Genomic DNA, 27,805 nt, shown 5'->3' with positions numbered 1-27,805 from the left:
AGGCAAAACAGTTTGATTTGGCTTCAGTTCATCAGCCTGAAAAATGGTCGTTATCCAACCGTGGTTTTGTGAAACAAGGAACAATTGCAGAGTGCTTTTAGATAGGCTGATTAAAGCTTTTACATCATGCATTACATTTTTATTGGTGAAGGGTATAGAAGATGGAAGGATATGGGAGTGAGGCCAGAAGACACGACAACATAATCAAATAAAATAAAATCCATAAGAATTGTTGTTGTCTTGATCTCTTTTATAGGCCAGTCTGTCTCTCAGACATTTCCATCTCCACTGTAAACACAATTACAGCAAGTACTGTAAAAAAGGCAGTATAAACTCCCTTTAATCCAATGTCAACACTAGAAAGGTAAGCAGAATGTAGCTAACCAGCTCTAGGAAGCTCTTAGGTGTTGGTTTAAAGAGCAGTGTCTCCACTTCTAAATTGTATCAACAGATTTGCAATCAAAGCTGTTCGTTTTTATTTTCAGTGTGGCAGTTGCTCCACAACATGGAATAACTTCTTTGCTTCACAACCTATGAAACCCTTGGCTTAATATTTACCGATTTCACAGAATAAGTATGAACACTAACCACCATATTTCATGTTAAAACTGCCTGTAAGCAGAAACAGTGTCTAAGTAATTATAGTGTGATGGCCATTTATTCGTACAATTGACTTGATGTTGCTCTTCCAAAATAATTTTAAAGGTATTACTTTTATGTTCATATCACTATTTCCTTCCTGATTCTGCAAAAACATATTCTTAAAAGTGAGTGTTAGTTGCAGGAGTATGTAGCAATCTTTATTTTCTTTCTCCACAAGGTTTTCTGTACCCTTTGCTTCAAACTGCCCTTCCACCACTTCCCTCCCTGTGACATAAGTCATTCAGGTCAATCACATAACTTCTCATCCAAATTGGACACATTAGGTAAAATTACCAGTTAGATACCAAAGCAAAGGTCTGTATAGAGACCATCTTTTGAAATAAAGCTCAAGCTATGTAACCAAATGTCATACTGATCTGTGAGGTTGCCTACTCCAGGATATGTAATTTCTTTTGAAAGAGCTTGCATTATAATTTATTTCTGTTCCTCTGGAGTAGGTAGAAGCTTGTATTTCCATTTTCTAGACACACAGCTCAGCAGAAGCAAGAAAATGACATACAGTACTCTTTCAAATATTCTCAGCCTTATTTTTATGAATACTTTTGGAGGTGAGAAAAAAATATTTGCAGCATTAAACAGATGAACTGACAAAATAAAAATCAAAGGTTGATAATACACAAAGAGTACAGAAACAGAGTGAAACAACTTATTTATTACTTATTACTTTTATGTTCAACTAAGATTTATGTAGGTCAATACAAAACATGCAAATTATCCCCAGCACATCTTTTGTAGACATCTCTTTTTAAAATTTCATAAAAGAAAGGAAAAGTTGGGAAGACTTTCCTTTCTGTAATAAAGTTGTCCCTTGCCACAGATTATTTACACATCTTGCTCATACTATTACTACTGAAGAGAAAATGTTTCATCTCTGAGATAGACAAAATGTTTCCTGATGGCCAGGGTCCAAACAAACATAGGATGGAGCAGAACTTGCAACCATGTCCTCCCATTCTTCTAACATTCAAATTGCCTCATCAAGTTTTTCAGGAACAAGATAATATTGGGGTCCAACAAGGACACCAACACCACTTTTGCTAAATACTGTTCCCTTTTCAATGCGAGGAAACAAGCACACATCCAGTCCAACGAGCACATAGATACATTTTTTTGTGTTTTATTTTCAACTTCCAAAACCATAAATGTTGTCAGAATTATTCTACACTTGTCCACAACCACACATATTTCATTTCATCTTAACCCGATGAAACAGTGGACAAAAGGGTGCCTCATGCTGTGGAGAGTCTAGAAAGGCTGGGGAAATGGCTTCCAGAACAGAAATGCTCTTGCCGCCCTTTCACTGAAAAATTCAGTTGTCAACACATTCGCCATGGAAGAGTGGTAGGAAAAAATGAATAAACTTCAGACAGGTGGGGTAATGGGGAGTGAGCCACCTCTCCTCAAATATCTCTGCGGAGCACAAAAATGAAAGCCCATAAATTCTGGTTTAAATCCTCCACTTTTGTACCTCCTCAAAAATATTCTATACACACGTTCACCTGCATGGGTACTCATGCTTGTGCATGCGCACGCTCCCTTGTACACTCACCAGTATGTATGTACACTGATGCATCTCTATATTCACTCACATGCCTCCCACATACCGATTTACGCATATGCACTGACTCCTGCTGTGTCTCATGCCCATGCTCACATGTACTCACATTCGCCTGGTCATACAGCTTGCACTCACATGTGCTTCCGCCCCATCCTTGGATATTTTTCTTGCTAGAACAACTACTCATTAATTCTTTGGCCATACATTTTGTATTTTCAACACCACTTCTGCTAATGGCACTGATTATTATTTTGCCTACAAATAAATTTTCACCAGGAATTAAGCACCATAATTTAAAAACTTAAAAGAAGACCTTTGGGTCATACAGTTCATGACAACACAAGGTAATAGCACTTTTCATCCACAGAGCCTAAAAAGCAGAACTGTATTTTTCACAACATGCACAGGAAAGTGAAAAGCATGCTCTGAATTTTAATCTCTTAAAGATACATCAGATCCTACCTCATCATTCTCCACAAGGCAGTTAAAAAGCTTATAATTTAACTCTGATTTGCAATACAATCCAAAAAGAGGGACATAAATTCACAGAGCAGAAGACAGTTTAGAAACTGCAGCATGCAATACCAAGGAAAGACAGGTAACAATGTTCAGCAATCAAAACCCCGTTTTGATTGCTTTTTCCTTGGTATGAGAAAAATGACCACTTCTATTTACCTTCAGCATGCCAGTTATTATATTACAGGAGTAGACCTGCATATCATATTTACAATACAGGTGTACAAAGGATTTATGAAGTAATATGCTATTTTATGCTATCATTTTCATAGGAATACCATTATTCCTAATACTTGCTATACTTGCCATTTGGCCACCACTGAGCATTGCATATTTTCAAAGAACTTTCTTATTAGACATCTACAATCTGAGCAGTAAGAGAGCTAGTCCAGAGCTTGTCATTTTGGATGAAAAAAAAAACCCAAGCAAACAACACTGCAAAACCAACCAAACAAAAAAACAACCAAGACCACCTTTTCTTCAAGGCAAATCAGGTTACATTACTAATACATCATTTGCTGCTTTATCACCCAACTACTGAATATCATGAGATACTCTGCAGACCTAAAGTAAAAGGTCAACTTTTGATTTTATTACTCGAAGTAATTCCCTGTCATCAGCAAACATAATTTTGTACCCCCTTTGGGATCATTTATGTTAACACCAAAGCACAGAGGACTGATACACATTCTTCGAAAACATCATTGCTGACTTACCCCGTTAGTCCAAGATTTATACAAAAATAATAATAAACCAACCAAAAAACCTAACCCCCCATGTTGTCTCCTCCTTTTTTCCACCACAGTAATTGAGTGATAATCACACATATAATTATGACAGAATATAATTTTAAAAGAAAGGATTGTTTTAGAACTACTACCACAGTCTTTTAAATATCTGGTAGTTGCTTAGCCTTTGCCTAATGTTCAGATGCTACTCATCTGCTTTTTGATGACAGTGGCATTATATAAACTGCAGATGACTGAAAAAATCTAATAAAATATTGATTTACCTGAGAAATCAAATAAAAACTGCATCAGGAATAAAGTGCTACATCTTCCTTTAATGAGACATTTATGGTACTTCTTGTTCCACGTGAGATTTGTGTAATATACATACACTGTACAGCCCTTATCACAAGCTTTTTTTTCTTTAAATATTTCCATTAGTCAAGTGAGAAGCTAAAAAAGTGCTGCAAGTGATACACTTTTCACTGCAACCACAGTACCCTACCTTTTACTTCCTGTTTTTCTTGCTGTTTGTTATTATTATATTTCCAAGGCACTCTCTCTTCAGTTGACAGCACCAAAATAGCTTGTAACAACTTACATGTCTTACCTCCTTCTTCAGCAAAACAGTGTTCCTCTTCTGTCTTCTCGCTTCGCAACTTTTCCATGTTGCTTCAAGTCTTATCCTCATGACCTGTACCAGTACTCATATTTTTCTACACCTTCAAAACAGTGAAACTGTTTTTTTGTTTTGTTTTGTTTTGTCTTTCTTCAATTTACTGTTCTTTCCTTCTGAATATATTATGGGTCTTGCCTCAGTTCTAACACATCTCTTTATTATCTCTGATTCTAAAGCACCCTCCAGTTTTACCAGGCTTTGATAAATGCATGTAAATGTCCTCTACAGAACAAAAACTGTCTACTTTTTTTAATCAGTGTAGAACTGCAATTTTCAAGGAAGCCTCCCATCTCTGATCCCTAACCTAGAGTCCAAAGTCAATGGCTGTCTCATTTATAAAAATATGTATTACAAAATCTTACAGAAATGTAAATGAATACTCAAAAGGAAGTTGGCACAGACCTAAACATATGATTAAATATTTTGCTACACCAAGGCATAAATATTTGTTTCCAAATAAAGTATCTGGCTGATAAATTTCTGTTTGAGAGTTGCTGGGTTTAAAAGCTGAAGCTAATTAAGCATGTTTACCTTTATAAAATACATCCAGTTGAAACAGATCCCTCTTTCATCAGACTAAGATTTATTATTTTTGTTCTAGGGTGGCCACCTTATTAAAATTCAGTAAATAAAATTATATATTATGGAGACATTTATTTCCAGCCTTTTCTAAGTTCAGTTTATTTTTCCTTTCACTTACAATACACAGAAAGAGAAGAAAAATTTCTTATTTGAAAATTAGAAAATCAGCCTGAAAATTAATACATCACTCTGAAATCTGCAGCAGAAAGCCAGCTAGGTGCATGTCCAAGAAAGGACATGCACAAGATGAGAGATAATATAGGACACCTTTAGACTTACAAACTTTCATAGACAAAGAGCTCTGGTGTTCTGTGTTTGAGCTGTTCAGCACCTCACAGAAAAGGGACCTGGAGTTTCTACTACTGCAATATAAATAGTTGCAGTTACACTGATAACTCACCTTTATTACAGAATTTACATTTTAGTCAGTACTAGAAGACAATAGATTTTTTTCCCTACCTCTCCAAATTACCTAGTGTAATGGAATTCTCCATAACTGCAACAAATGGGTTCTTGTGGTATATCATTGAATAGATAACAAACACGAAAACAGGAATAAAAAATCTCTGATAACTAACCAGAACAATCATCCGTATTTCTTTATGTCTTCCAATTAATCACATGACCTGACGAGAAGTGGATCCACCAAGGGACCAAACTGCAGACACTCCCAGTCACACATCCCACCCCGTGGCTGTGGTCATGCAGCCAGATGTGCCCCAGATCATGGGAGGGGCACTGGCACAGATGCTGAAAGCTGGGGATCCAACCTACCCAGAGGTTCTCTGCCCTTCAGTTAAAGCAGGTTCCAGTCTGAAATGAAATAGAATCATAGTATTTGGAGAGAGAAAACTAAGTAGCATAACTAACTAGGCGATGGTACTTACCAGCTTGTGACTGAGAGAGGGTGGAAACAACCTTTAAATAACCACAAAAATCATCAAAATCTTCTCCACTACAAGCGGCAGGCCTTACAACAGCATGGAACCTGCAAGAAGAAGAAGAAAAAACTACCATCTTTCAGCTGTTGACTGTTTCTAAAACTATAAAATCTTGCTGCTTGTTTTTTCTACTAAGGGGTGAGGGGTCTCAAGTTTAGCATAGAATAGCTGCCACACTGTAAAAGCATTCATGGTTTGATTCACAGCAACTTATTAATGAATTCATACTTTTGGCTTATGAAACAATAGGTTAGAAATATTCCATCCTCTCAGCCTTGAAGTGACTGCAATTTTCAGCTCTGAACCGCAACATTTGGATTAGTTCTATACAAAGTCTTTCGTTCTAAATTTTTTGTTCTAATTTCCTAGAAAGGCTTGTAATAGCCAGAAGTAATATACAATGTTACTGCAATTCTACATGAAATATGTACCTTGCCTCATAAAATTTATCTTACAAGGAATAAATCAGACTGTCTATGTATGAGTTAACAATAAGATATGTAAACTTGGAGGCAAATGTTCTTCACTGCATAAAAGACAGACTACACAATTTAAAAAACTGCTGAAATTTCAGCATAATTCCTCTACTCCCATTTTAGTCAGGATACTTGTACCAGGGCTTAAGTGTAAGGAAGTAATTTCACTGTAATTTGGTTGAGAGAAAACCTAACCTTGTTACAACAGGCGACAACACCCATGAAATACGTAACACTGGTACAGAATAGTCTTCTGAAAGCCAGGATATGGCCATAGCTGATAAGAACATGGAACCAATAACTACATTTGGAGACAGGGTTTCCGACTGCTCAGATATTAAAAAAAAAAAAAAGTATTAATCTGTGAGGACATGAGCTGTACTTGTTCAAACTGGGGAAAGATTCAAGGCAGAGGTCTGCCAGAGAAAGAAAACTTATGGGCCATACACTAAGCTAAGTATAAACTCACATAACTCCTCTGAAACCTCCTCCTCAAGCAGACATAAGCCACAGCAGAGTCTCACCAGTGCATTAATGGCATTCTTGTCTGCCACTTTCATATGAAGTCAACAGCACTCCCATACCAGCTAAATTAGGCAGTTACCCTAATGACACTCAACTTTACAATCACTATTGTATTTTCATTTCAGGTCTGTGGTTATGTCTGTTAACTCATTGCTGCTGGAAACACAGCAAATGACTAGCAGCCTCAGCTCTGTGGCCAGCAGGTACTTGTACACGTCATAGGAAACCAAGCATTGCACTAGTTAAGCATGAGTTTTTCAATAGCAGCATTGCCATGACCATAGAAACACTGCAAATAAATTCTGTGGTCATTTCTAGGTGTTTTTTTTCCTAAGTCAAACAACACAAGTTATAATATGGCTTCTGTCACTACTGCCACTTCTGATGAACAGAGCTGGGATGGTGAGGGGAAGTACTTCAGCACCAGCCTTGAAGTTACCAGCTTACTCTGTGGTTAAAAGACAAGCTAATGCTAATAAGTTGGCCTTTCTACCCACTTTTACTCTACGAAAATGTTTGCTGCTGACAATGGCAAAAGTAGCATCTGTCACTGTGTTTCCTAGAGCAGAGAGACAGAAAAGAGATACTCAGGAGCCAGGTTTTAGGACTACTTCTTCAGACATTTGACTACCTAACTCTTGGTTCTACTGATGGGAATTTTAATACCAGTAACCTTCCACAAAATAAAAATAACAGCAAAAACTATCAAGGGCACTCTGATATATAGGAGTCCTCGTGAAATCCCACCCATTTTTACTACCATACTGGAATAATGTGACAAAACAGTAGCCAAAGACAGGTCTTCCTTCTGCTCTGCCATGCTATGTCCCAGCATTAAGAAACAGACTCCGATTTCTCAATTTCAGATTAAGGTAAATGCTTCTGTTGCAATGCTGAAATCCTTAGCAGTTTTCAAACCTTGCAACTTCCTGCATGTTGAAGCTGGAGTAACGTTTTTACCTCTGTATTTCCTAGATCAGCTGCTGAAGAACTTGACATTGTGCCAGATGGGGGAAAACAACATTGGATATCCCACACTACCATCAGTATCAAGGGCACCACTCCACGCAGCTCTTTTTCTCTTGAGGCCAATGCTTATTTAAATCCATCTCTCCCCTGTACTCTCCTTCTTCACTGTTGCTGGTAAAGGCAGGGGAAAAAAAAACCCAAACTGCCTACCTTTCAAATACCCAGCAGCAAATTTATCTATCCTGCAGCCTTGCAAGCACCTGGCCAAATACAGAACACAGAACAGTATTGCAGAGCAGCATGAGGTAGGCTATAACCCTGAAGTAAGCTGCAAAAGGTGAGGATGGGCATGACCCCAGAAGGCCAACTAAGTCAGTTATGGCCAAACACCACCCAGAGCACTAGAGGTTTTCTTTCCTGCCTTGTCAGGTAACCACCTCCTGACAACGTGTAGGTGAGGACGCTGGGTCCCTGCCACACAGGCAGAGCTCCATCTCCCTGCCTACAGCGAGTCATGCTTGTGCAGCCTCTGACATGTCAAAACATCTGGTCCCAGCTGGCTCTCCTAGTGTAATAATGGCCTACTCTGATAAAATGCAGAGCTGCAAGCTTACAGATTCTTTTTGAATGTATTTGTGGCATGTTTTAAACTGAATTTTATGTATCATTCTATGTTGGTTTCAACTGTTGCCTAAGTTTTTTTCTGTAAGTTGTTTGTGATTACTGACATGCAAATTCCAGTGCTTCCAGCTCCCCAAAATGATAGTCTACAAACTAGTAAAGAATACTGACCACAAAACTCTGTTTTTTAAGTCAAAGATAGTGTACAAAAATTATTTTATAGCATTGAAAAGTATCTCAAGAGAGGGAAAGCTCCAAGAAGCATCAGCCCTATTACTTTAATAGCTTTCTATTACCACAGATTTCATTAGGCAGTTTACATTCCCGTTTTTCTTTCACATACATAACCCAGAAGCTACAATTTCAACTACCACTTTGGACTCCAATTTTCATTATAATTAAGCATTCAAAACTTTACAACAGTTTTGAGTATCTTGTCTAGACTGTGCAAATCCCTCAATAATTCTTTTCCTCTCATTTGTATAAACGATTGCAACAGTTCCTTAAGGTTAACTTGTAGCTACTTATCTTGTAAATCAGAGTAACAGAAATATAATGCACATGATAAAAAAGTTTTTCATGAATTTATGTGTCAATATATTTTTGTTTAAATACCAGTACAACAGGCTCACAGTATTGAAACATGTTAACAGGTTTTACAACTGAAACCTATGTTTACTCCCGAAATAGTTATTTTTATAGGAACTGTAGTGTATTTGCTATTACAGCTAGTGTTTAGCTACCCAATAAACTGCTGAATAATCACTGAGCACTTTCAATGCTGAACAGAAGTCCAGAACACACATAAGATCTTAGTCCAAAACCACCGGTATTGCACTTTGAAACAAAGTGGCACTGGAAATCCACAAATCAAACCCAAAGCTGACACCAAACATAAACAAATGCACAGGTTGGAAACAGTTTCCTAAATTGTTTAGCCTGCATAAAGGTCAAGATATCTCTCTCCTCCTATCCCCCCCCCCCCCTTCTTTATTTTTCTCTCCTCTAAGGGGAAAGGGAAACCAAATCTGAACTCAGTAAGGCTCAAATGCATAGAAAAGAAGGACCAGTCCTGGAAAAGGATGCCTGAAAGAAGGAGGAGATGTCTGTGTGTGTGAGGCGGAGGCTGTTTGTAGACAGCACTGCGCCCCAGCCTCGGCCCTCCGCAGCAACCACAGGCCGCGGCTCCCCTCAGGACCAACGGCCAGTAATCGGAACGCGCGTTACAGAGCGGCCTGGCGCAACACGGAGGCAAGGCTAGGGAAGACTAAATAGCGCATGCCGGGGCGCGCCCGGAGCCAGAGCGGGGCCCCGGAGCGGCCCAGGTGCGCGCCCGCGTCCTCACCTCCCCCGTGACGCCAGAGGCGCGCGGCCGAAGGGCGGGACCTGTCTCTATGGCAACGGGAACAAGGGCCGCCGGAGCTCCGTCGGGCTGTCGCGCCGTATGGTATCGCGCCATAGCGTACCGTATCGTGCCGTGCCGTGCCGTGCCGTGCTGTATCGTATCGTATCGTATCGTATCGTATCGTATCGTATCGTATCGTATCGTATCGTATCGTATCGTATCGTGCCGTATCGTGCCGTGCCGCCGAGCCCCTCAGATCCCCAGGGGCACGCCCCGGGAACGCCTCTTTTCATCCCCGCGCACAGGAGACGCCTCGCCCTTAAGAAACAGCGGCTCCTCCCCCCCTACCCCCCGTCCCCCGCAGGGGATCTTAAGGTAGATTCATCCGTCCTGAGGCGGTGGTGTCCGTAGCCGTTGGCGGAAGTACCCCTAGTCGTTGGCGGAGGTGGGTGGTGAGGAGCTCCCCGCCGGCGCGGAGTGGGGCGGAGGCCTCGCGGCGGGGCAGGTCCTATCGGGGTAGCAGTTGACCGCCGCGACGTGCTGGGGCTGTGGGACGCGCTGTGCCTCGCGGGGTTTAACCATCCTCCCTCCTGTCAGGTTTGAAAATACGGAATAACGGTAACTCGGTGAGGTGGGGGAGTAGGCGAGAGCAGCCCAGCGGGCCGAGGGGCTCCCTCGGGTGTGTGGGGTGGAGGTGGCGGGAGAGGGGCGTCTGGAATTGGGCCGGGAGCGTCCTGGCCCCGCCAGAAAGCTCTCCAGGTTTCTTTCTCTCTTTCCCTCCCTCTGGCCCTTACGCTCGGGTACCGCGAGCCAGATCAATGGCTTTTTAGGAAGTAACACTTCAGCAGCCCCGCTGATGGGCGCGCAAGCGGTTAGCTTTGGAGCACCTAAGGCAGAAATTAATGCGTACCTGGCAGCTGCAGCAGAATCTTGATTGGCTAATAATTTTACATCCGCAAGAAAAAGTTCGGCTGCTTTGTCCAGGAGAGTAGACTGGTTTCACTAGAAACGGTGTATAGCTTTTCTGCATTATGCTTGCTATAGTACCGCTGGAGGAGCTAGGTAAAATAATGTCAGGATAGCCACTGTACTCAGAAAATATTCCAAAAGAGGAAAAGGTTGAAATATGGTTGTAGAGAGGTAACTTTTTGCTGAAATGAACATGACTATGGTTTTCAAAAGTGTTCTTGTTTGGCAACACTTATTAGGGAGTATAGGAGAAAAAGCCTCTGTTGTTGGACTTGTAATTTCTTGCTATGAAGAATTAATGTGCAGCATTTTTAAAATTAGACCATCACAGTAACAATAAAGCACTAGTACACTATGGTATCTGGTTCAACCTGGAGGCTTGCTTTATCATCTTGTTTTCTCCCACTCTACAGAAAAGTCCTATAGTTGACTCAGTATTGGTGCAGTTCTGCCCTGAATTCTGATGTGACGTCCCTCTTAGTTGAACAGAGCAGCATTCTAAAGACTGGATAGGAGGTGAAAAGCCACTCAAAAATTGTGTGAAACCAGATTTTATTGTAGCCTTTGTGGGCCTCTGCTTAAGACTCACAAACGTTTTATGGGAGAAGCTCCCATTCCTGCGAGCACTTAAGATCCACTTTTATCTGCCACTGGTGTTTGCTACACAGTGATCTTGTGCTGTCACAAGGCAATATTCACTATGGGTTGCTAATTATTAACCTAATTACATGTAGTACATCCTAACTGATTATGAATTTTCCCCTTTACTCACTACTGTAATCTTTTGGATGCTGTCAGCATTTTATTTTAGAGTAAGAAAGATAATTCTATTTAAAAAAGTAATAAGTCTATCATTAAACAAATTGTGTGGTAGTAGAACAATGTGAATCTCATTTACTTCTACAAAGATAATTAACTTAAGCAAGAAAAAAAGGGCAAATCAAAATTATAAATTAATATTGCCCATTGGATATGCTTAAAACTTATCTGTTAGATGCAAAGGCATCTAATATATGCACCTGATGTAAATTTTTTGGTGACTTGATGAGTTACAGCTAAAGATACCACTATTTGACATTATTTGAAATTATATTCAGAAAACCCCATCAAGAACCTAAAAACTAAGCAACAACAACAAAAAGAATTATGTTTCAGTAAGAGTAAGGAGACATTTCCACTGTGGAAACTGTAGTTGGCTGTGTAGTAGTGGTAGTACTGCTGAACATAAACTTTCAGTTCATATAAGCCAAGTTAAAGGTTTTTTGTCAAAAGCAGTCCCCAAATGATACATATAAAACTGAAATTGTAATTGTGAAAGGGAAGAACAATAGTGTTTTGAGACAATAAAAAATGTAAAATACTATTATATTGACTCAAATGTCAGAGGTTGGAAATACTGACTCATAGCAATATACTGACTAAACTAATACGCTTTACAAAAGAAAGATAAAATCCTTTACTGTGAAGTTAAAAGCCAATATCAGTGTTGCTTCGATTTGAACTTGAGCAGCAAAGGTGTTTATCTAGTGAGGTATCGTGCTCTTGTCTTTTTGATTGATCAGTAAGCAGAAAAGATCTCTCTGGAGTTCCTGTTAGATACACAGTAGACACAAGACTTCTAGATATGGATATGCTTATATATAGCTAAAAGCATGGCCAGATATTTAAAACATATCTCATTAAATCAGAGGCAAAATTCATGTTAATTTTAAAAGGTTTTGCTCTTATGTACCATGCATCATTTGGCAGTTGGAAGAATGAAGGAATTCCATTTTATTAGAGCTGTTTTAAATGTATTCAGTTGAAAATATTATACTTCATCATAGGTAATTCAGGAAATACATAAACCCTTTTCATGACTATATTTCTCATGCTTTATATTCTTTATAAAACAGGTGTGGGATACTTACACATATTTGGATTTCTAAGCAAGTAGAAATCAATGGGAAGTAGTAAATTATAGAAACAAATCTTATTAGGCAGGTATAATTAAATGCCTAAATATTTTAAAATCAGTCTCCATATCATTCAGTCTAGTTTTATTTTTGTTAGCTATTTTGTGTTTTCTTTCCAGAGGGGAAAAAAAGTCCCTTAAGCCCTCTGGGCATTCAGGGTTTACTTAACATCATGGTTTGTTGTTGGATAAAGAAAAATACATATTAGTAGAATAATTGAAATACTTTTTTAGATTAAGGTTTGAGCAAATACTTTGGTTGCATGTAGTAGCATACTTGAAACAAGGTTGCTTTTTATGCCAGCACTGACAAAATTGTTTGTATTTATACAGAATGAATATGTGAGATTCCAGGTGTGCTGTTGTATTTTGTTCTGTATGGAAACCAGACTTATAGTACAGGAAGATATGTTTGTAGTGGTATATTTTTTTTCTTTTAAATTCAAAGTTGATAAGAATTTTATCAAGTATGTATTGAATTCAATACAATTTTTTGAGTATTGCCATCCTAATTTTTTTTTTTAGACAACTTTATTAGAAAGAATTGATAAAATCATGTAAATCCCTTTTAAAACCAAAACCAAAACTAGTATTTCAACAGTCTTCAGTTAGTAAGAGAGCTTTGTAGACACTGATACTTATTTTTCTGAAATTATGATAGGGAAGTTCCTTGGAGGCAGGTAGTATTACAAATGTGTGTATGTGTTTGTGTGTGTGCACACATTTTTAAATCATGAACCATTAACATTGCAAAAAGAAAAGACCGTTTTCTTTTCAAACTTCACATATGATGGAGCTAAGCACATGCAACTGTACATTTTGCTTTTATGCCATCTTTATTTCAGGACATAGAATTGCATTGTAGGTAGCATTTGCTTCTTTCCCAGTTGAGCTTTCACAGTTTGTGTTACTATGTAGTATCCCCCAGCATTTGGATGACTCATTTAATAAAACAGCTGAAGTGTGTTTTTTTTAAAGGGTCTATCAGGAAATGTTGTACTACATGCAGTTGAGGCATGCTGTCTTTCGTGAGAAACTGAAAGAAGAATCTGTTCTACCAGCCAACTTCTAACTGTATAAAGAAAGAAGCAGATAAAGTGCAGTGAGAAAAATGTAACAATCCAAGTCAAGGAAAATAATTTAAGCCTAGTGAAGAGGATAAGAAGAAAGGATTCTGCTGGCTTTATGTACTTGAATACTAGTGTTTTATATAAACCTGTATTTACGTACAGTATTAAAATGCTTCTTGAAAAAATAAGGAATGTCTGTGCATACAGAGAACTGAATGGGATGTGCCCTGAAAAGGATTAGGACAGTATGTCCAGATTGAAAACTATTGGATATTGGCTAGAAAAAATGGGCAATTTTGACACAGATAATGAAAGGAAAACTGTTGCTGCTTGTGTGGGTGGGACATTTACTGAAAGAGCAGAGAGGGAGAAATTATTATGCTTGCATATTAACTTTTAAAAGGCTGAATTCTTATTTGGGAAGAAAAGTATGCAGATGTTTCTGTATTTTGAAAGATAAATTGTAACGGGAAAACTTGCACATTGTAGCCATTTCCCTTTTTGTGTCATTTTCTTCTCATGCCTTCAATGAGAAATCTGTATCTACAAGAATAGTGACCTGAAAAAAATCCTGACTACAAGACAGAGGTTTATTTTAGAAGCTTGAGCTGAAACAGGGTTTTGTACTTGCTTCTTAAAATTGTTGCCACATTTTAACCATGCTAATACCAGATTAACTCATTAGAATAATATTATGAAGAAGATGCATAAGCTATAGATTCATTGACTTTCATCATTGATTAAGATATGATAGCTAGTGTCTGTGCAGCAGGTCCTCTTGAAAGAATGGAGAGGAGTGAACACAAGTATATCAGGTGTTTCCAAACAGAAAATATGGCAGAATAATCTGTTTCTGCCCAATTTCAAACATTTTATGTATTTTTTTTATGTTTTGTAAGCTAATAAATTTATATCCTTGCAAATAATTTTCAAAGAAATAGAATATATTAAACATTCTCTACTTAAACTGATATAGGTATATCAGTTTCAGAAGTGAAAAAAAGATTCAAGATGCTAGATGGCTAGCTCAAAATGCTGAAGGAGTACTTTACATTGTTAAGGTGTAGTATTTGTGATGTTCTCATTCTAGTGCTGAGGATAGAATATTTTCAGAAAGGTGAATATTAGTAGATACAGTCTATCTCTTTTCTGTTTGTTTTAACTCGGCACTGGATATGAAGATTGTTAACTTCTCCAATGTACAGCATTAAAATAGGAAGTCACAGTACAATCATGACAATAGAGAGTATTGCTATCATCCTGCATGTCTGCACTGTATCTTACACAGATTTAATTATGTGTGAGATTTTAGGAACAGGTAGGCTTATTTGTATATTCTGTAAGTCTGGATTTATGTTTACATTGCCCATCATGGTACACATGGGCTTGCAAGTGCAAACAGGCAGACATTTACAATGTTGTGCTATTCTGCTTCATAGTCGTCCACTGAGATTCTACATGTGCAGACATACCACTCTGTGCCCTAATATCACAATATGTTTTTGCTTATCCGTTTTAGAAAATTTGACATTGGGTGTTACTTCTTTCAAGACACCTGTGCTTTGCTAGGGGTGATGGAGACATGAGTACCAGAATTCTGGTGTCTGAGCAATAGGTGTTAAATTTATGAAAAGTAACTTTTCAGGTTAATATTATAAACACCTGGCAGTTGTGTAAAAGAAGTGTGCTAATGCTGTGTTTAACTGCTTGTGTTAATGTTGCTAGGACAAACTTTAGAAGCTGTATTTTGCACTTATCTTGCAAAGCCCATAGCTCTTTCTAATTCAGATGTCCAATCCTGTTACACTGAAGTTGACAGGAATTTGTGATTAATTTTAGTGGGATTAAGATCAAGATTGCTGGCAGACAGCCTGCTTATTTTATTTTCCAATTGTATTTTTCTGTTCATGCAAGTACATTGGTGGCTCTGTTTTCTGCTGTCTGTTCACTCTGTTTTTTAAAATACTTTATAATCAGGTTTTATTTTTTGTTTTCCTTGAAAGCTTAGGATACTGGCTTTGTTTATAAACTACAGTATTTGTCAGTTCTAGTGCACTACATTTTTTATTAGTTCTGTTTATGTATTACAAGTAGAAATGTTTGTATATCCCTCTAGGAAAGATGAGATTATTTTCTGTAACAAGCCGATTAGAGTTGCGCTACCTTTTCATCTAGCTGGATTACATATCTTTCACTAAAATTACTTAATTTCCACATCACAGTTGTACGTTTGCTCTCTCTATCTCTCTTTAAGAAAGCAGTCAGCTGGAAAGATCCATAACAATTTACATTTCTATGAAACTGTGTAGCAGTAACAGTAGTAATAATAGGCTCAAGTGATTCACCCATGGCAGGGTACAGGGATGTACACTGTGCATTATGTACTACTGATGACAGTGATCAAATTGACATTGCTTCTCATTTTTGCAACAACATCCTGGGATCAGACCCTAGACTCACCCTAAAATGCCTGGGAAGGGATAGGCATCCAGGAGTGGTTTTCAGAAGTCAGGAACTCTTGAAGGTAGCTGGTAACAGGCTGAGAGTGGAATGAGCTCTTAATGGTATTTAGTGGAACAAAACCTGGAAATGCAGTTTTCTTTTCATCCTGCCTCTTGTCACTTTTTCATCTAGTTGATGAATTTGAGAATCATGCTGAGTTTTTTTCTTGCAGCTGATTAATGCTAGAATTTGCAATGGGCCTTGTTTCTCTTCTAATACATGTCAAAGTACAGTGTGCTTGGTGACTCGGTTGTGACTGTCACCTTCTAAAGGCTGATGTATGTCTTGGTTACCTGCTTTTATTGAGTGCATTCTGATTAATAGTCTTGGACTAATAGGTACCTAAATACAGTAATTCAGTCTTCACTAGGTAATTATTTTTCATCCTAGTAAATATATTTCCAATTTACTTGTTATAGCACAGGTTGTGTAAGCACTTGGCTTCATCAAAATACTACGGAAAATCGTGTGTTAAGCAAAGTGGTGTGCAAAGTCAGCGGCAATGATAGAGATATTTTTTGCTTATCCATTTTGGTCTTCTCTGCTTTTAACTCTTCCTGATACTTGTGGATTTTTTTGTCTGTTTTATCTAAAAGGCTACAATAAATATGCCCTGTGCACAACCTGAAACAAAACTGCCTGATGGGCAGTAGATTGCCACCTTTTCAGAGCAGCTTATAGTTGTGAAGAACATACTGTGATATCATCCAGTCTTTCCTATTATGTATGACAGTGCACAATTACAAAGGATGGCATTTCCAAGGGAACCCAAATTGCCCATGAGCACAAATCACACCAAAACTTAGCAGATCTAATAGCACTTAGTTCGATTAGGGCTTTTGATGGACAAGCTCTGCTCACTATTGCAGGGGTACTTTAAGATGATGTAGCTCCTGTTGCCCACCCCTAATCTGCTGGAGATTAGTATTTCCTCATCTGAGATTTGGCACACCAATTTGGTTGCTTGTATCTCGGTTGTTTCAGTTCAACATGGACATTCAGTTTTCCTGAACAGCAAGAGAAAAAGCCTGAAAAATGCTGTGTCTCCTTTTTTGTAAAAAAACTGGTAATGCCTATCTTCATAATTATTAACATTACTAGAAGATGTAGGTCAGCAGCTTTAAAAATATTATGTCTTTAAAATGGAGCAAAGACCAGGTGTCATTGTTGAAAGTGTTGGCTTTAGTACTTGCTGTAGGCAAAGAATGAATCAGTGCCGTAACTACGGCTAGCACTTGAGTTTCTGGCTTCTTTGCCGTGGTTCACCTCACCACATGACCTGTTGGTCTTACATGAAATAAGCATGCTCAAATAGTAGCCACATATGATTTTTAAAAGCAGTGTTTACATACCTTATGTAACTATAGTGGCTTATGATAATATTAGGTTACTTTTATTATTATAATTTTATAGATATGAAAATATCTTGGTCAGAAAAATATTTATCCATTTATCAGGGGCCAAAATTTTAGCATTGTGAGAAGCTACCAATTCTTTAAATGAAAATTTCAAACACACATAACATTTTAAAAAATATTTCTAAAAATACTGAAAGAAGTTATTATACTCATATACTTCATAAGTCTTTTGGTTTTATTAGTTTTGTTTCATAGTCATTGCCTAGTCTTCCTGCATAGTTACAACTTTTCACGTACCAATTTACTAGACTGCCTCATTCATACTCTGCAAGAATTTCATCAAGGTGGATTTTTGTTTTACCTGTAAATTTTTTTTTTTACTGTGATGCTCTGTGTTTAGACAACTTATTGTCCAGACTATTCATCCAGAGTCTTTCAAAGTAAATTTTGAGGTTCAGTTATCTCCTATTTATTTGTTAAATACACTTAGTTGACAGGTACTGAATTAAGTGCTTGCCTTACTTTTGCTTTCTTCCCTGTTTCTTTCATCTGAAAAGGAAGGAACGGTGGCTTCCTCACAACTGTATCTCAGTCTGCTTTGGACATAAACCATCACCTTGTAAATATTATCAGTCCTACTTAGAATTTATAAACCTTTCTTGTTAAAAAAACATGTTTTGATAAAATCTGTAACATAGCCTAGGCCCCCAAGGTTCTTTTATTTCAAATTGGATATTGAAGGAGTAGAAAAGGTTATAGAAGACTAACAAGCATTATCAAAGTTCTGAAAAAGGCTTCACTAACAGGAATCAGTAGGTAAGCTAGCACTCTTTAGGCTAGAAGAGGGAGTAGTGGTGTATGATCGCTGTTGGAGAGCTTTAATACAGAAATGGTAGAGCATAAATTGTTTACGTCTCTCCCAATACAAGAACTTAGGGGGTCACTGAATGAAGTAAATGAGCAGAGGTCATTCACAAAACATGTTACCTGTGGAACTACTTGCCAAACTCATAGTGTCGTATGCAGTCTGTTACAGAAACACTATTTTCTATTTCTATCCAACCTGCAGTATAGGTTAAGCTATTCCTGCTTTCCATTTATTTTATTCAAGCTTATATGGTGATCTAACTGTGTTTGTGTGCTGGCAGGTATATCAAAATGCCAGGCAGCAGTATTTAGAAAATTACTCCAACACCAAACATGGCAATCTACTTTTGGGGGAAAAAAGAGGACAAAATTAGGTGATGTTCATACAAGACAGAAAAAACTGAGTGACAAGCACAGAATCATAGAATGGTTTGGATTGGAAGGGACCTTCAAAGATCACCTAGTCCAATGCCCCCTGTAATGAGCAGGGACATCTTCAAGTAGACCAGGTTGCCCAGAACCACATCCAGCCTGGCCTTGAATGTCTCCAGGGATGGTGCATTTACCACTTCTCTGGGCAACCAGTAGGGTGATGGTATCTGCCAGCTAAAAGAACCGGTGGCCTTCATAACATGTATTACTAACATTATCTATGCCACTGATACATAAAATGAGGTATCCCACTAACAGATACGGATTCAACTGATAGCTCTAGTTCAGGACTTCCCAGCAGCATTGTTGATCTGCCCTAGTAACATAGCCTGGCCCAAAGATCCAGTGGTGATTTGATTTGTAGAGGTGGTATTGAGTGAACCCTCAGCATGTTTGCTGATGCCACAAAACTGTGTGGTGCAGTTGACACACTGGAGGGAAGGGATGCCATCCAGAGGGACCTTGATATACTTGAGGAGTGGGCCCACATGAATCTCATGAAGATCAACAGGGAAGGCCAAATGCAAAGTCTTGCATATGGATAACTGTTAACTCTTTGTGCCCCACCTTAGGTGCCGAAAGGAGCTGTCATGGTTTAAGCAGAGCTGGTAACTCAGAACCATGCAGCTGCTGGCTCACTCCTCCCTCTTTCTCCCCCCCTACTCCTGGAGTGATGGGGAGGAGAATCGAAAGAATGTAACTCCCATGGGTTGAGATAAGAACAGTCCAGTAACAAAGATACAATATAAAACTACTACTGCTGCCACCAATAATAATAATGATAAGGGAAATAACAAGGAAAGAGAATACAACCACTCACCACCCGCCAGCCTGATCCAAGCAGTGATCTGGCCCTTCTGGGGAACTCCCTCCAGTTTATATACTGAGCATGACATTAATGGTATGAAATAAGGAGTGGATACTGTCCTGGTTTTGTTGTGGTGCTTTTGGTACCACAAATACAGTCTGGGTGGAGACTGGATTGAGAGCAATTGGTGGACAAGAAGCTCAATGTGATCTGGCAGTGCGCACTTACAGCCCAGAAAGCCAACCATATCCTGTGCTGCGCCAAAAGGAGCATGGCCAGCAGGTCAAGGGAGGTGATCCTCCCCCTCTACTCTGCTCTGCTGAGACTCCACCTCCAGTACTGCATTCGGCTCTGGCGGCCTCAGTACAATAAAGACATGATCCGCTTGAGCAGGTCCAGAGGAGGGCCACAAAAATGATGGAGCACTTCTCCTATGAGGAAAGACTGAGAGAGTTGGGGTTGTTTAGCCTGGAGAAGACTCTGGGGAGACCTTTTTGCAGCCTTTCAGTTCTTAAAAGGAGCCTATAAGAAAGATAGAAGAGATTTTTTAGCAGGGCCTTTTGAGATAGGACAAGGGGTAATGGTTTTAAACTAAAAGAGGGGAGATTCAGGCTGGATGTCAGGAAAAAAATACTCCTGGCATCTACATCAAGATTAGGAGACTTGAAAACCTAGTATTTGTTAGTTATTATAATTTCCTGTGATTAAAATCTGATGAAATTGCATACCCAGTCACACTTTATACAACAATATTCATAATTAAAAACATCTGAAGTATTGGAACTTGAGCATTTAAAAAAGTGATAACTAACTCCTTCATTCATCAGCTCTATGAAGTCACTGCAATCCAACAGCTCGTGTGGAAGTTAATTCACTAGTTCTAGCAAATCAATCTGCATTTCCTCTTTTTTTTTTTTTGTCTGTGTGTTTACTTGTTCTAAAGGATGACCTAGGCAAAGCTAATCAGGCTTGCTGTTGTGGAATTGACAGTAGTGCTGACATAGAATCTAATATGTTCTAATGGCAGTAACAATAGCTTCTGCTATCCCATCTGGTAATGATTGGGTGTTAGCAATTTTTTAAATGAAAGTAACAGGTATTTGTATGCTGTAAATGAGCAGAATCCATTTAGGCTCTTTTTGCAGAAGACGTAATTAAGAAAAACGGTTTCAGAGAATTCCTGAGGCTTTGACATACAAGATAAAAGATGGATAAATGGATATATTTTTATCTCCAGCTATTCCATCATCCGCAACAAAGACTATTTCTGTACATCTTGTATGCATATCCTATTCTTTTCTTAATAAGTGTTTTATTTTGCGTAAGTTGTGTGAATAACAGGTGTCAACAATGCTTAATCTTGCAAGACTAGTTAAAGCACTTATACAGAAATTCTTGTAGGAGGCATAATTTAGATTTCATTGCACATTTCTTAAATACTGTATCTTTTTCTCTGACATATCTAAGCTAATTTTAGACAGTATTTGACTGGCAACTTTTAGTTTCCAGGAGGTGATTTGTACTGATAATGTAACATTGGAGTTTGCTTACGCTTTTTACAGAATATTCAGAGACCGTAGACTGTCATAGGCTGAATTGTCCCAAGAGCCTGACTGCTGTCAGGTGCTGGATTACCATCATTACTTTTTTAGCTGGATTTCCTGCTCTCACACTGTTTAAATCGGTCTTACCATTTTCTACATGAATTGAGCTATTTTCAACCAAGTTTGATAATGGGAGAGAAGACAGAGATCAAGAAGTTTCAGAGCGCTCTGTGCTCATCAAATTATGTGTCAGTTAGCCCCATATAATCACCAAAGAAAGTCTAGGGGAGACTGGCTTAATAAAGCCCCAGACACAATTTCAGGTAGAATGAACTAATTTTTTAAGAATCTCTCAACTTGGAATATATGGATATAACAGGGATTGTAGAATACTTTTCTTGCTAATAAATTTTGGAGGGGTCCTAGGTGCAAATTAGACAAACTACTCCATTGTTGAAACAAAAACTACTGGCATTGCTACATGAAGATCTGATTCAGTGTCCATGATTATCTTTAGGAGTTTGACAGTATCTTCAGCAAAGACACCATCAGAGTAGGAATGTCATTATTAGTTATCCAAGACTTAGCCATCCTAAAAAAGTGTATGACCATTGAGTGTTCCTACCTGTTCTGTGGAGCCATTGATAGTACCTCAACATGTTAAAAGCCTCTCACTGGTTTCAGTACAACTTAGGTTTGCTATACAGCTGCAAGATAACGTGCTTGTGGAAAAAAAAACTTTAAAAATTAGTGGTGTATTTAATTCTTTGATTTTTAGTGTTCCTGGAGAGCAGTAGGACATGTGAGAAGTGGGGTATTACAGGTATCTACACAGGAACATAAAAAAATTCTAATCAGTACAGTATGATAACATCATTTGTTATTTTTTTGTGACTTGGTCTCATTTCAGATGAAGTGGCTATCTGTTCTGCCCCAACAGTGTATTTTGCTGATGACATGTCTTCTGATGGCACTGGATGCTGTACCTATAGACATAGATAAGACAAAGGTCAAAGGAGAAGGCCACGTAGAAGGAGAGAAGGTAGAAAATCCAGTAAGTGTAATGAAATTTATCTAGTTAAGTGTTTTTTTCTAATTGTTAGTAATCTGGCTATAGCAAACTCCCTGAAATTTAAGTTTTCTTCACTGGAGTTACTTGCAGGAAGGAAACTAATACTAGCCAGTATTGTCATACAGTCTGCCATCTACTATGATGAGGTTCCATTTAAATTTATTATTTTTTTTCTTTTCCCCATGAGCTGCTAAAGGTGAGATGGCATATGGAAGGAATTCCCCAGCTAACAATAGGAAGAACCGCTTATTGTTCCACAGAGACTTCTTTAAAGCGATTGAGTGGTAGCTTAGGAAATTCCACTTAGTGATTCCGGTTTCGTTGTTTTAAATAAAACATGAATTGCATTGTTTAAAACCCAAACAAAATACTATATTAGCATGACAGATGCTTGTGTATTACATGGGTTCCTAAATACTTTTCTCCTCTGCCTTGTCAGTTACTGAAACAAGTGAATTGTAAATAGAAGTTGTTATAGGACAGTGATGCAAATCAGAAGAAAAGAAGGTATGTGAGAAAGTATAATGCCTGAGTTACTGAGATTTAGGTTTTAGTTTAATTGTTGTATTTAAACAAAATGAGATGTTTGGTGGTATATTTTTTTATTTTACTTTTTTTTTTTTTAAGGATACAGGACTTTATTATGATGAATATCTCAGGCAAGTAATAGATGTCTTGGAAACAGATAAGCATTTCAGGGAGAAACTTCAGACTGCTGACATAGAGGAAATAAAGGTAGGTACAATAAAAAAAATAAAAATAAAGACTTAAGGTTACTTAAATACATAACCAAGAGCCACATATGTTGTATTCTTTCTTACTTTTTTTATACTCTTCTCAATTTTTGTGGGCTTAAATTTCCTCTCACTTTAATTTATTTAGGTATTTAACCTTTACTAGAACTTTGTTTTTAGTCAGGGGTATCCCATAGCGTAAAAAACCTCTAACAATGTATACTTGATGCATAGTTTCTGCCTTCTGTCTGTCTACTAAAAAGCTTGTTTCAGAATTCATGCATGTAGGTGAGTCTTCATGTACATCAAAACAGCTGCAAGCATGGCTCTCACTTCCTGTTTCCTGCTAAATAATTTGGAACACTGTTTCGAACACAGAGGTGTATCTGCCTTCTCAGACTTAGACAGTATGTATATAGGAAGAAAATAGACCTCTGTCTTTCTCCGCTGCTGTCCTTTCTTTTGCGCAAATCCACATAAGTACTCTCTCCAAAATGTCACCACATTCTTGTCTTTTCTGCTTTAGTTCCTGGCTCTAGGTGGTGGCTGTTTTACATGCCATTCCCCTTTATGAACTAGAAATTCAGCCAGTGATGGATAGGAAACAGTATGAAGTGATAGACTTTAAAGAGAAGATCCTGCCTGTCGCATTTCTCCTAATTCCTCATGTTGCCATTAGCAGCTTTTGGCTCCTTCTGTCCTACATCTAGTGTAACCCTTGAAAGTTACTATCAATTTCCAGATCCTGATAAATATTCTTGCAATAAACATTGATAGCTGTTGCTGTGCTTGTACCTTCTCTCAAGTCTTACAGCCATCATCAAGTGGATGAAGAACACAGTACTATGTGTGCATCTCACAGTTCTTTTGAACTAAGTTAAGAACATTTGATCTAGAAATTTCTCACTTAGACATTATTAGATATTGCTGCTTCAAGATCATGCTTTTACTCTTTGAAAGAGCAAAATCAGAAATTCTCTCTTAGGATTTCTCTACGTTTCTGTAACCATAGGCTTAAAAAGTTTGAGTATGCACTTTGAAAAAATGTTGAGGTTCTTACAGCATGGTCTGCAGTATTGCCAGACTGCCGCTAGTCTGCTGTCTTGAAGCTCATGTGTAATGGGAATTATAAAGGCTACTTTCTTCTAGTTTTTATATATAACTTTTGTTTTTTGACAGAGTGGAAAACTAAGCAGAGAGCTTGATTTAGTAAGCCACCATGTGAGAACACGGCTGGATGAACTCAAAAGACAAGAGGTGGCAAGACTAAGAATGTTAATTAAAGCTAAAATGGATTCTGTTCAAGGTAAGAATACAAAATTTAACTAGGTAAGTTAACAGATGGGATTGTATTGGAAAGGTGCCCAAAGTCCATCAGTTGTCATTATGACAACAAAGCACTGTAAGCTGAAAGTGAATGTCCTTTCTGAGCTGGTCTAGTGCCAATAAAGAGCCATTTTTATATGAAACCGGGGAGAAGAGCCATCTGTGTTTTATAAATAGCTAAACGTGATTCCGGCAGTGGATTTCTCAGATACTTATAATCCTTTTTCAACTGCTATTTTTGTAGTGCATCAATTTATAAATTACTCACTAAGAACTAGGAACATAGTAGGACTATGTTTAAGAATACAACATGACATAGCATTTCATGCCTTTATGGGGTAGAAAATGAATTATTTGGGTTTGTTGTTGGTTTTTTTTTTTACAGTCAGTTAACACAAAAGTTTTCCTTTTTCTCTTTTTAATCCCCTTTCCACCATGTAGTTACTGTACAGCATTAAACCTTTCAAGGTAGAAGAATATTTTTTCTTTTTTGGGGGACAGTTTTAAGCTTTTAAATAAACAAAAACATTTGGAGTGAAATTTTTCTTTCATAGCATTTTCCTAATTGCTAATGGAATCATACAAACTCAGGGAATTTTTAAAATTAATAAAGTATGCAGGTTTCTAATTATTATGATTGCTGTGTGGTTTTGTGGTAAGTAGTGTTATCCCTTTTCATTTTTTTATTACTGAAGAATTTCTAAAGGTTGCATTTAGAACTAATTCTGTAAATTTCTAATTAGTGATCTCTTTTTGAAGAGAATTAGTTACTTGTAAACAAAGATCCTAATGATGGACTGCATGATCTTGCTTCCACAGTGTTGTTCAGTGTTGTTTTTTTTTTTACCCACAAAGAAGCTCTAATAAAAAGGGCTTCACTTGTTTATGCAGATTATTTTATCATGAGAAACATTTGCAGGTTGGGGGGGATCTCACTGAATTGAATAGGATATTTATCAATTTAAAATACTCCAAGAATAATGATCTGTCTTCTTTGCTAAGCCAAATTTAGAGGTGGCAAGTAGACTGACGAAGTATGCATGTACAAATACATGTTTATGTGGATGTTACTAGGGTCAAGAAAGCATCAAATTAATTTGGGAAAAAAAGCTATTTGCAGCATAGTACCTTTCCAATGAAGTGTTCAGGTGCTACCACCATGTAATTAATGAATAATAATATAGAGTTGGATGAGGGCATCAGATCACCTTACTGTCCTTTGCTTTATTTTAGTGAAAGTTCTAGTCCAGAGAGTACAGTCCACTGGTAGCTAGGCAGTGCATACCTGTGGTAGCCCCTCCACAGGAGACAGTGCATTCACCTATCTGCCAGACTCCATCTTCCTCAGGCAGCTCTTGAGCTGCCAAGAGCCTGGTCTCATGCTCCTCTTGCAGGCAAACAGTTCATTGATATGGTGACACCCGGTGAGACAGTTGACAACAGCTAAGGATACCTGATTGTGTTCATAGTAATTTGTGTATTTTGAATTTTTTTAATAGTTGAGTGAGCTGATTACTTCTAGCCTTTTCTACTTCCATAAATGAAGAGAAAGTAACGGAGTGTGCTTTTGAAAAATAATTGCCTCCAACAGATCAGTTCTGTTACACATAAGTGTAAGATCTTATGTTTGGGAAAGAGCAAGAACAGATTATTGCAGTTCAAAATATTCAGATGACTGCTAAGATGTGAAAACACTGGGAGTAGGACAGCGTTTTGTAAAGTTGTTAATCAGCCCTGCCAGTGAGTACTTCACGTTGCATACAGCAAGTATGGCCAGATTATCAATAAAATACAGCTGCATCTGTATACTTGGGCAACATCTTGGAATGTGTAAAAAAGCATTTTGTAGTAATAGCAGGCAAAGTTGTCTGATTTCCTTTTATTTGTTCTGTTAATCTTTTCTCTGTAACACCACTTAACCACTTCACATCTTGGTCATCTAAAATGAGAGGAAAAAAAAGCATACACACACCCCTGTTCTCTTCCCTGTCAGATGGAGAAGGTCTTAAAATATATATATATATTTGAGATCATATTCTGCATATATTCTGTCCTGATCCAGACGTGGTTCTAAACATTTTCACCAAGATCCTACTAGATTGACCTGCACAGGACAGAAGAATGTTAGGGGTTGAGTCTCAAATAATACAGTAATGTAGCAAGTAAATACTACCAAATGGAATGAGTCTTTTTGTCTTTTCCCATAAGAATAAGAAATAGAGGAAAATGAGTTTGGGTTCTGGTTTTTTTGTTTTGTTTTTGTATTTTTAACGTTTATTATTACACTTATAAAATGCTTCAAAAACAGGCTGAGGCTCATACATTTCAACAGAAGTTATGATCTCACCAGGAAGGAATGATGGTTGAAATCTGCCCAAGCCAGTGTTTGCTGTTTTGATAATAGAGACACAGTACTGAGTGTAAGACAGTTTGCCAAAGAATAACATGTTCAAAATTGTGTTTACCAGGCTTTTTAAAAAATATTCTTTGCTAAGCCATCTAGTAAAAGCTTGTCAAAATTGTTATACATAACACATCAACTGTATGCTGCTTAAGATAGCATGATTATCGAGCATTAGTAGTCAGAAGCCATGGTAACAGCTAGAAAAGCTTGTTGTAGAAATGCTTTGTTGTTAGTACATTGTGAATGGATATTGGTGGATATTGTTCCTGTTGTAAGGAAGACAGAAATATTTGCAGCTTCTAGACCCAGAGCCTGATTCTCCACTGTTTTGTATTTCTCAATTTGCACAAATAAAAGTTTGAATATCTGCTTATGTGATTTAATTTTACAATATGTTGTGCATACATCTTTTGTCAGGTATGTGTCATTTGCAAAATGTACAAGCAATAGAAAAGTCAGACTTCTCCCAGTTCAGGAAAAAGGTGCAAGTTGTTAGCTTTGAAATGGCACATAAATTCAACTGTCTCATTTCTATAAAAGAGAATAAAATGTTTTTCTTGGTTTGTGATGCTGAAATTGACTGTACTTTTCCTTGCTGAAATACAAGCCTTAATCAGAAGGAATATAGTGCAAATTGCTATCAAGTTTGTTGATATCCTTCAGGAAAAACAACTTTAGAAGTGTTGCTGTTGTTTCCTCCAACAGTGAAAAAGTCCTGAAGACTGAAAACAGTCCTCAGGGAGCCTCAGGTACTTACAAGACACAAGTACCCATATGAAAGTTTTTAACTTCGTGATCTCACTTGATTTCAAACTTATTTTAATGTTTTACATTTATATCTTGTTCTTTCAGACACTGGCATAGACCATCAGGCTCTTCTTAAACAGTTTGAGCACCTGAACCATCAGAATCCTGACACGTTCGAGCCTAAAGACTTAGATATGTTGATCAAAGCTGTGAGTGCTAGATATAAACTACTGTGGGGTTTTCTGGTATTAGTTATTATGGTTTTTTTTTTCTGTGATAAAAGCAAATCCTCTTACAAATACCACTTCTTTATAAATGACATGCAGTTTTCTTTTCCAGAGAAAAGTCAGTTGTCTCCATTGCACACTTGAAAACTGTTGTTAATGTTCATTGTGCTATATTACGCCCATAAATT

General features: G+C 37.8%; 1 protein-coding gene and 1 long non-coding RNA gene across 5 annotated transcripts in view; one reads left to right on the top strand and one right to left on the bottom strand.

The window, feature by feature from the left end:
- Nucleotides 1-1,753: 1,753 nt before the first annotated feature.
- On the bottom strand, nt 1,754-7,491 carry LOC130604001 (uncharacterized). 3 transcript variants are annotated; one of them, XR_008973342.1, is made up of 3 exons: nt 7,166-7,491; nt 5,614-5,714; nt 1,754-2,073 (listed from the first exon to the last, which is right to left on the bottom strand). It is a non-coding gene; the product is annotated as an uncharacterized LOC130604001 (long non-coding RNA). The 3 variants fall into 3 exon arrangements; XR_008973341.1 differs by lacking the exon at nt 1,754-2,073 and adding an exon at nt 5,394-5,539; XR_008973343.1 differs by lacking the exon at nt 1,754-2,073 and adding an exon at nt 5,394-5,539 and having other exon boundaries at nt 5,645-5,714.
- A 2,470-nt stretch (nt 7,492-9,961) lies between these two features.
- Nucleotides 9,962-27,805, top strand: part of NUCB2 (nucleobindin 2) — a 28,807-nt gene continuing 10,963 nt past the window's right edge. The window contains exons 1-5 of one of the 2 annotated variants that reach the window (XM_057418187.1): nt 9,962-9,978; nt 22,018-22,161; nt 22,807-22,914; nt 24,093-24,219; nt 27,496-27,599. In XM_057418187.1, coding sequence (XP_057274170.1) covers nt 22,018-22,161; nt 22,807-22,914; nt 24,093-24,219; nt 27,496-27,599 — 483 coding nt within the window. In that variant the 5' untranslated portion in view covers nt 9,962-9,978. Of the gene's footprint in view, nt 9,979-22,017; nt 22,162-22,806; nt 22,915-24,092; nt 24,220-27,495; nt 27,600-27,805 lie in introns of those variants that run through there. The other variant, XM_057418189.1, reaches the window with a different exon arrangement.

This window comes from Pezoporus wallicus, unplaced genomic scaffold, assembly GCF_028554395.1.
Source record: "Pezoporus wallicus isolate ANWC-B61680 ecotype Strahan unplaced genomic scaffold, APGP_CSIRO_Pwel_v1 contig_2025, whole genome shotgun sequence".
Lineage (NCBI taxonomy): Eukaryota > Metazoa > Chordata > Aves > Psittaciformes > Psittacidae > Pezoporus > Pezoporus wallicus.
Note: the sequence above shows the minus strand (reverse complement) of the source record. Positions and strands in the feature narration are given on the sequence as shown.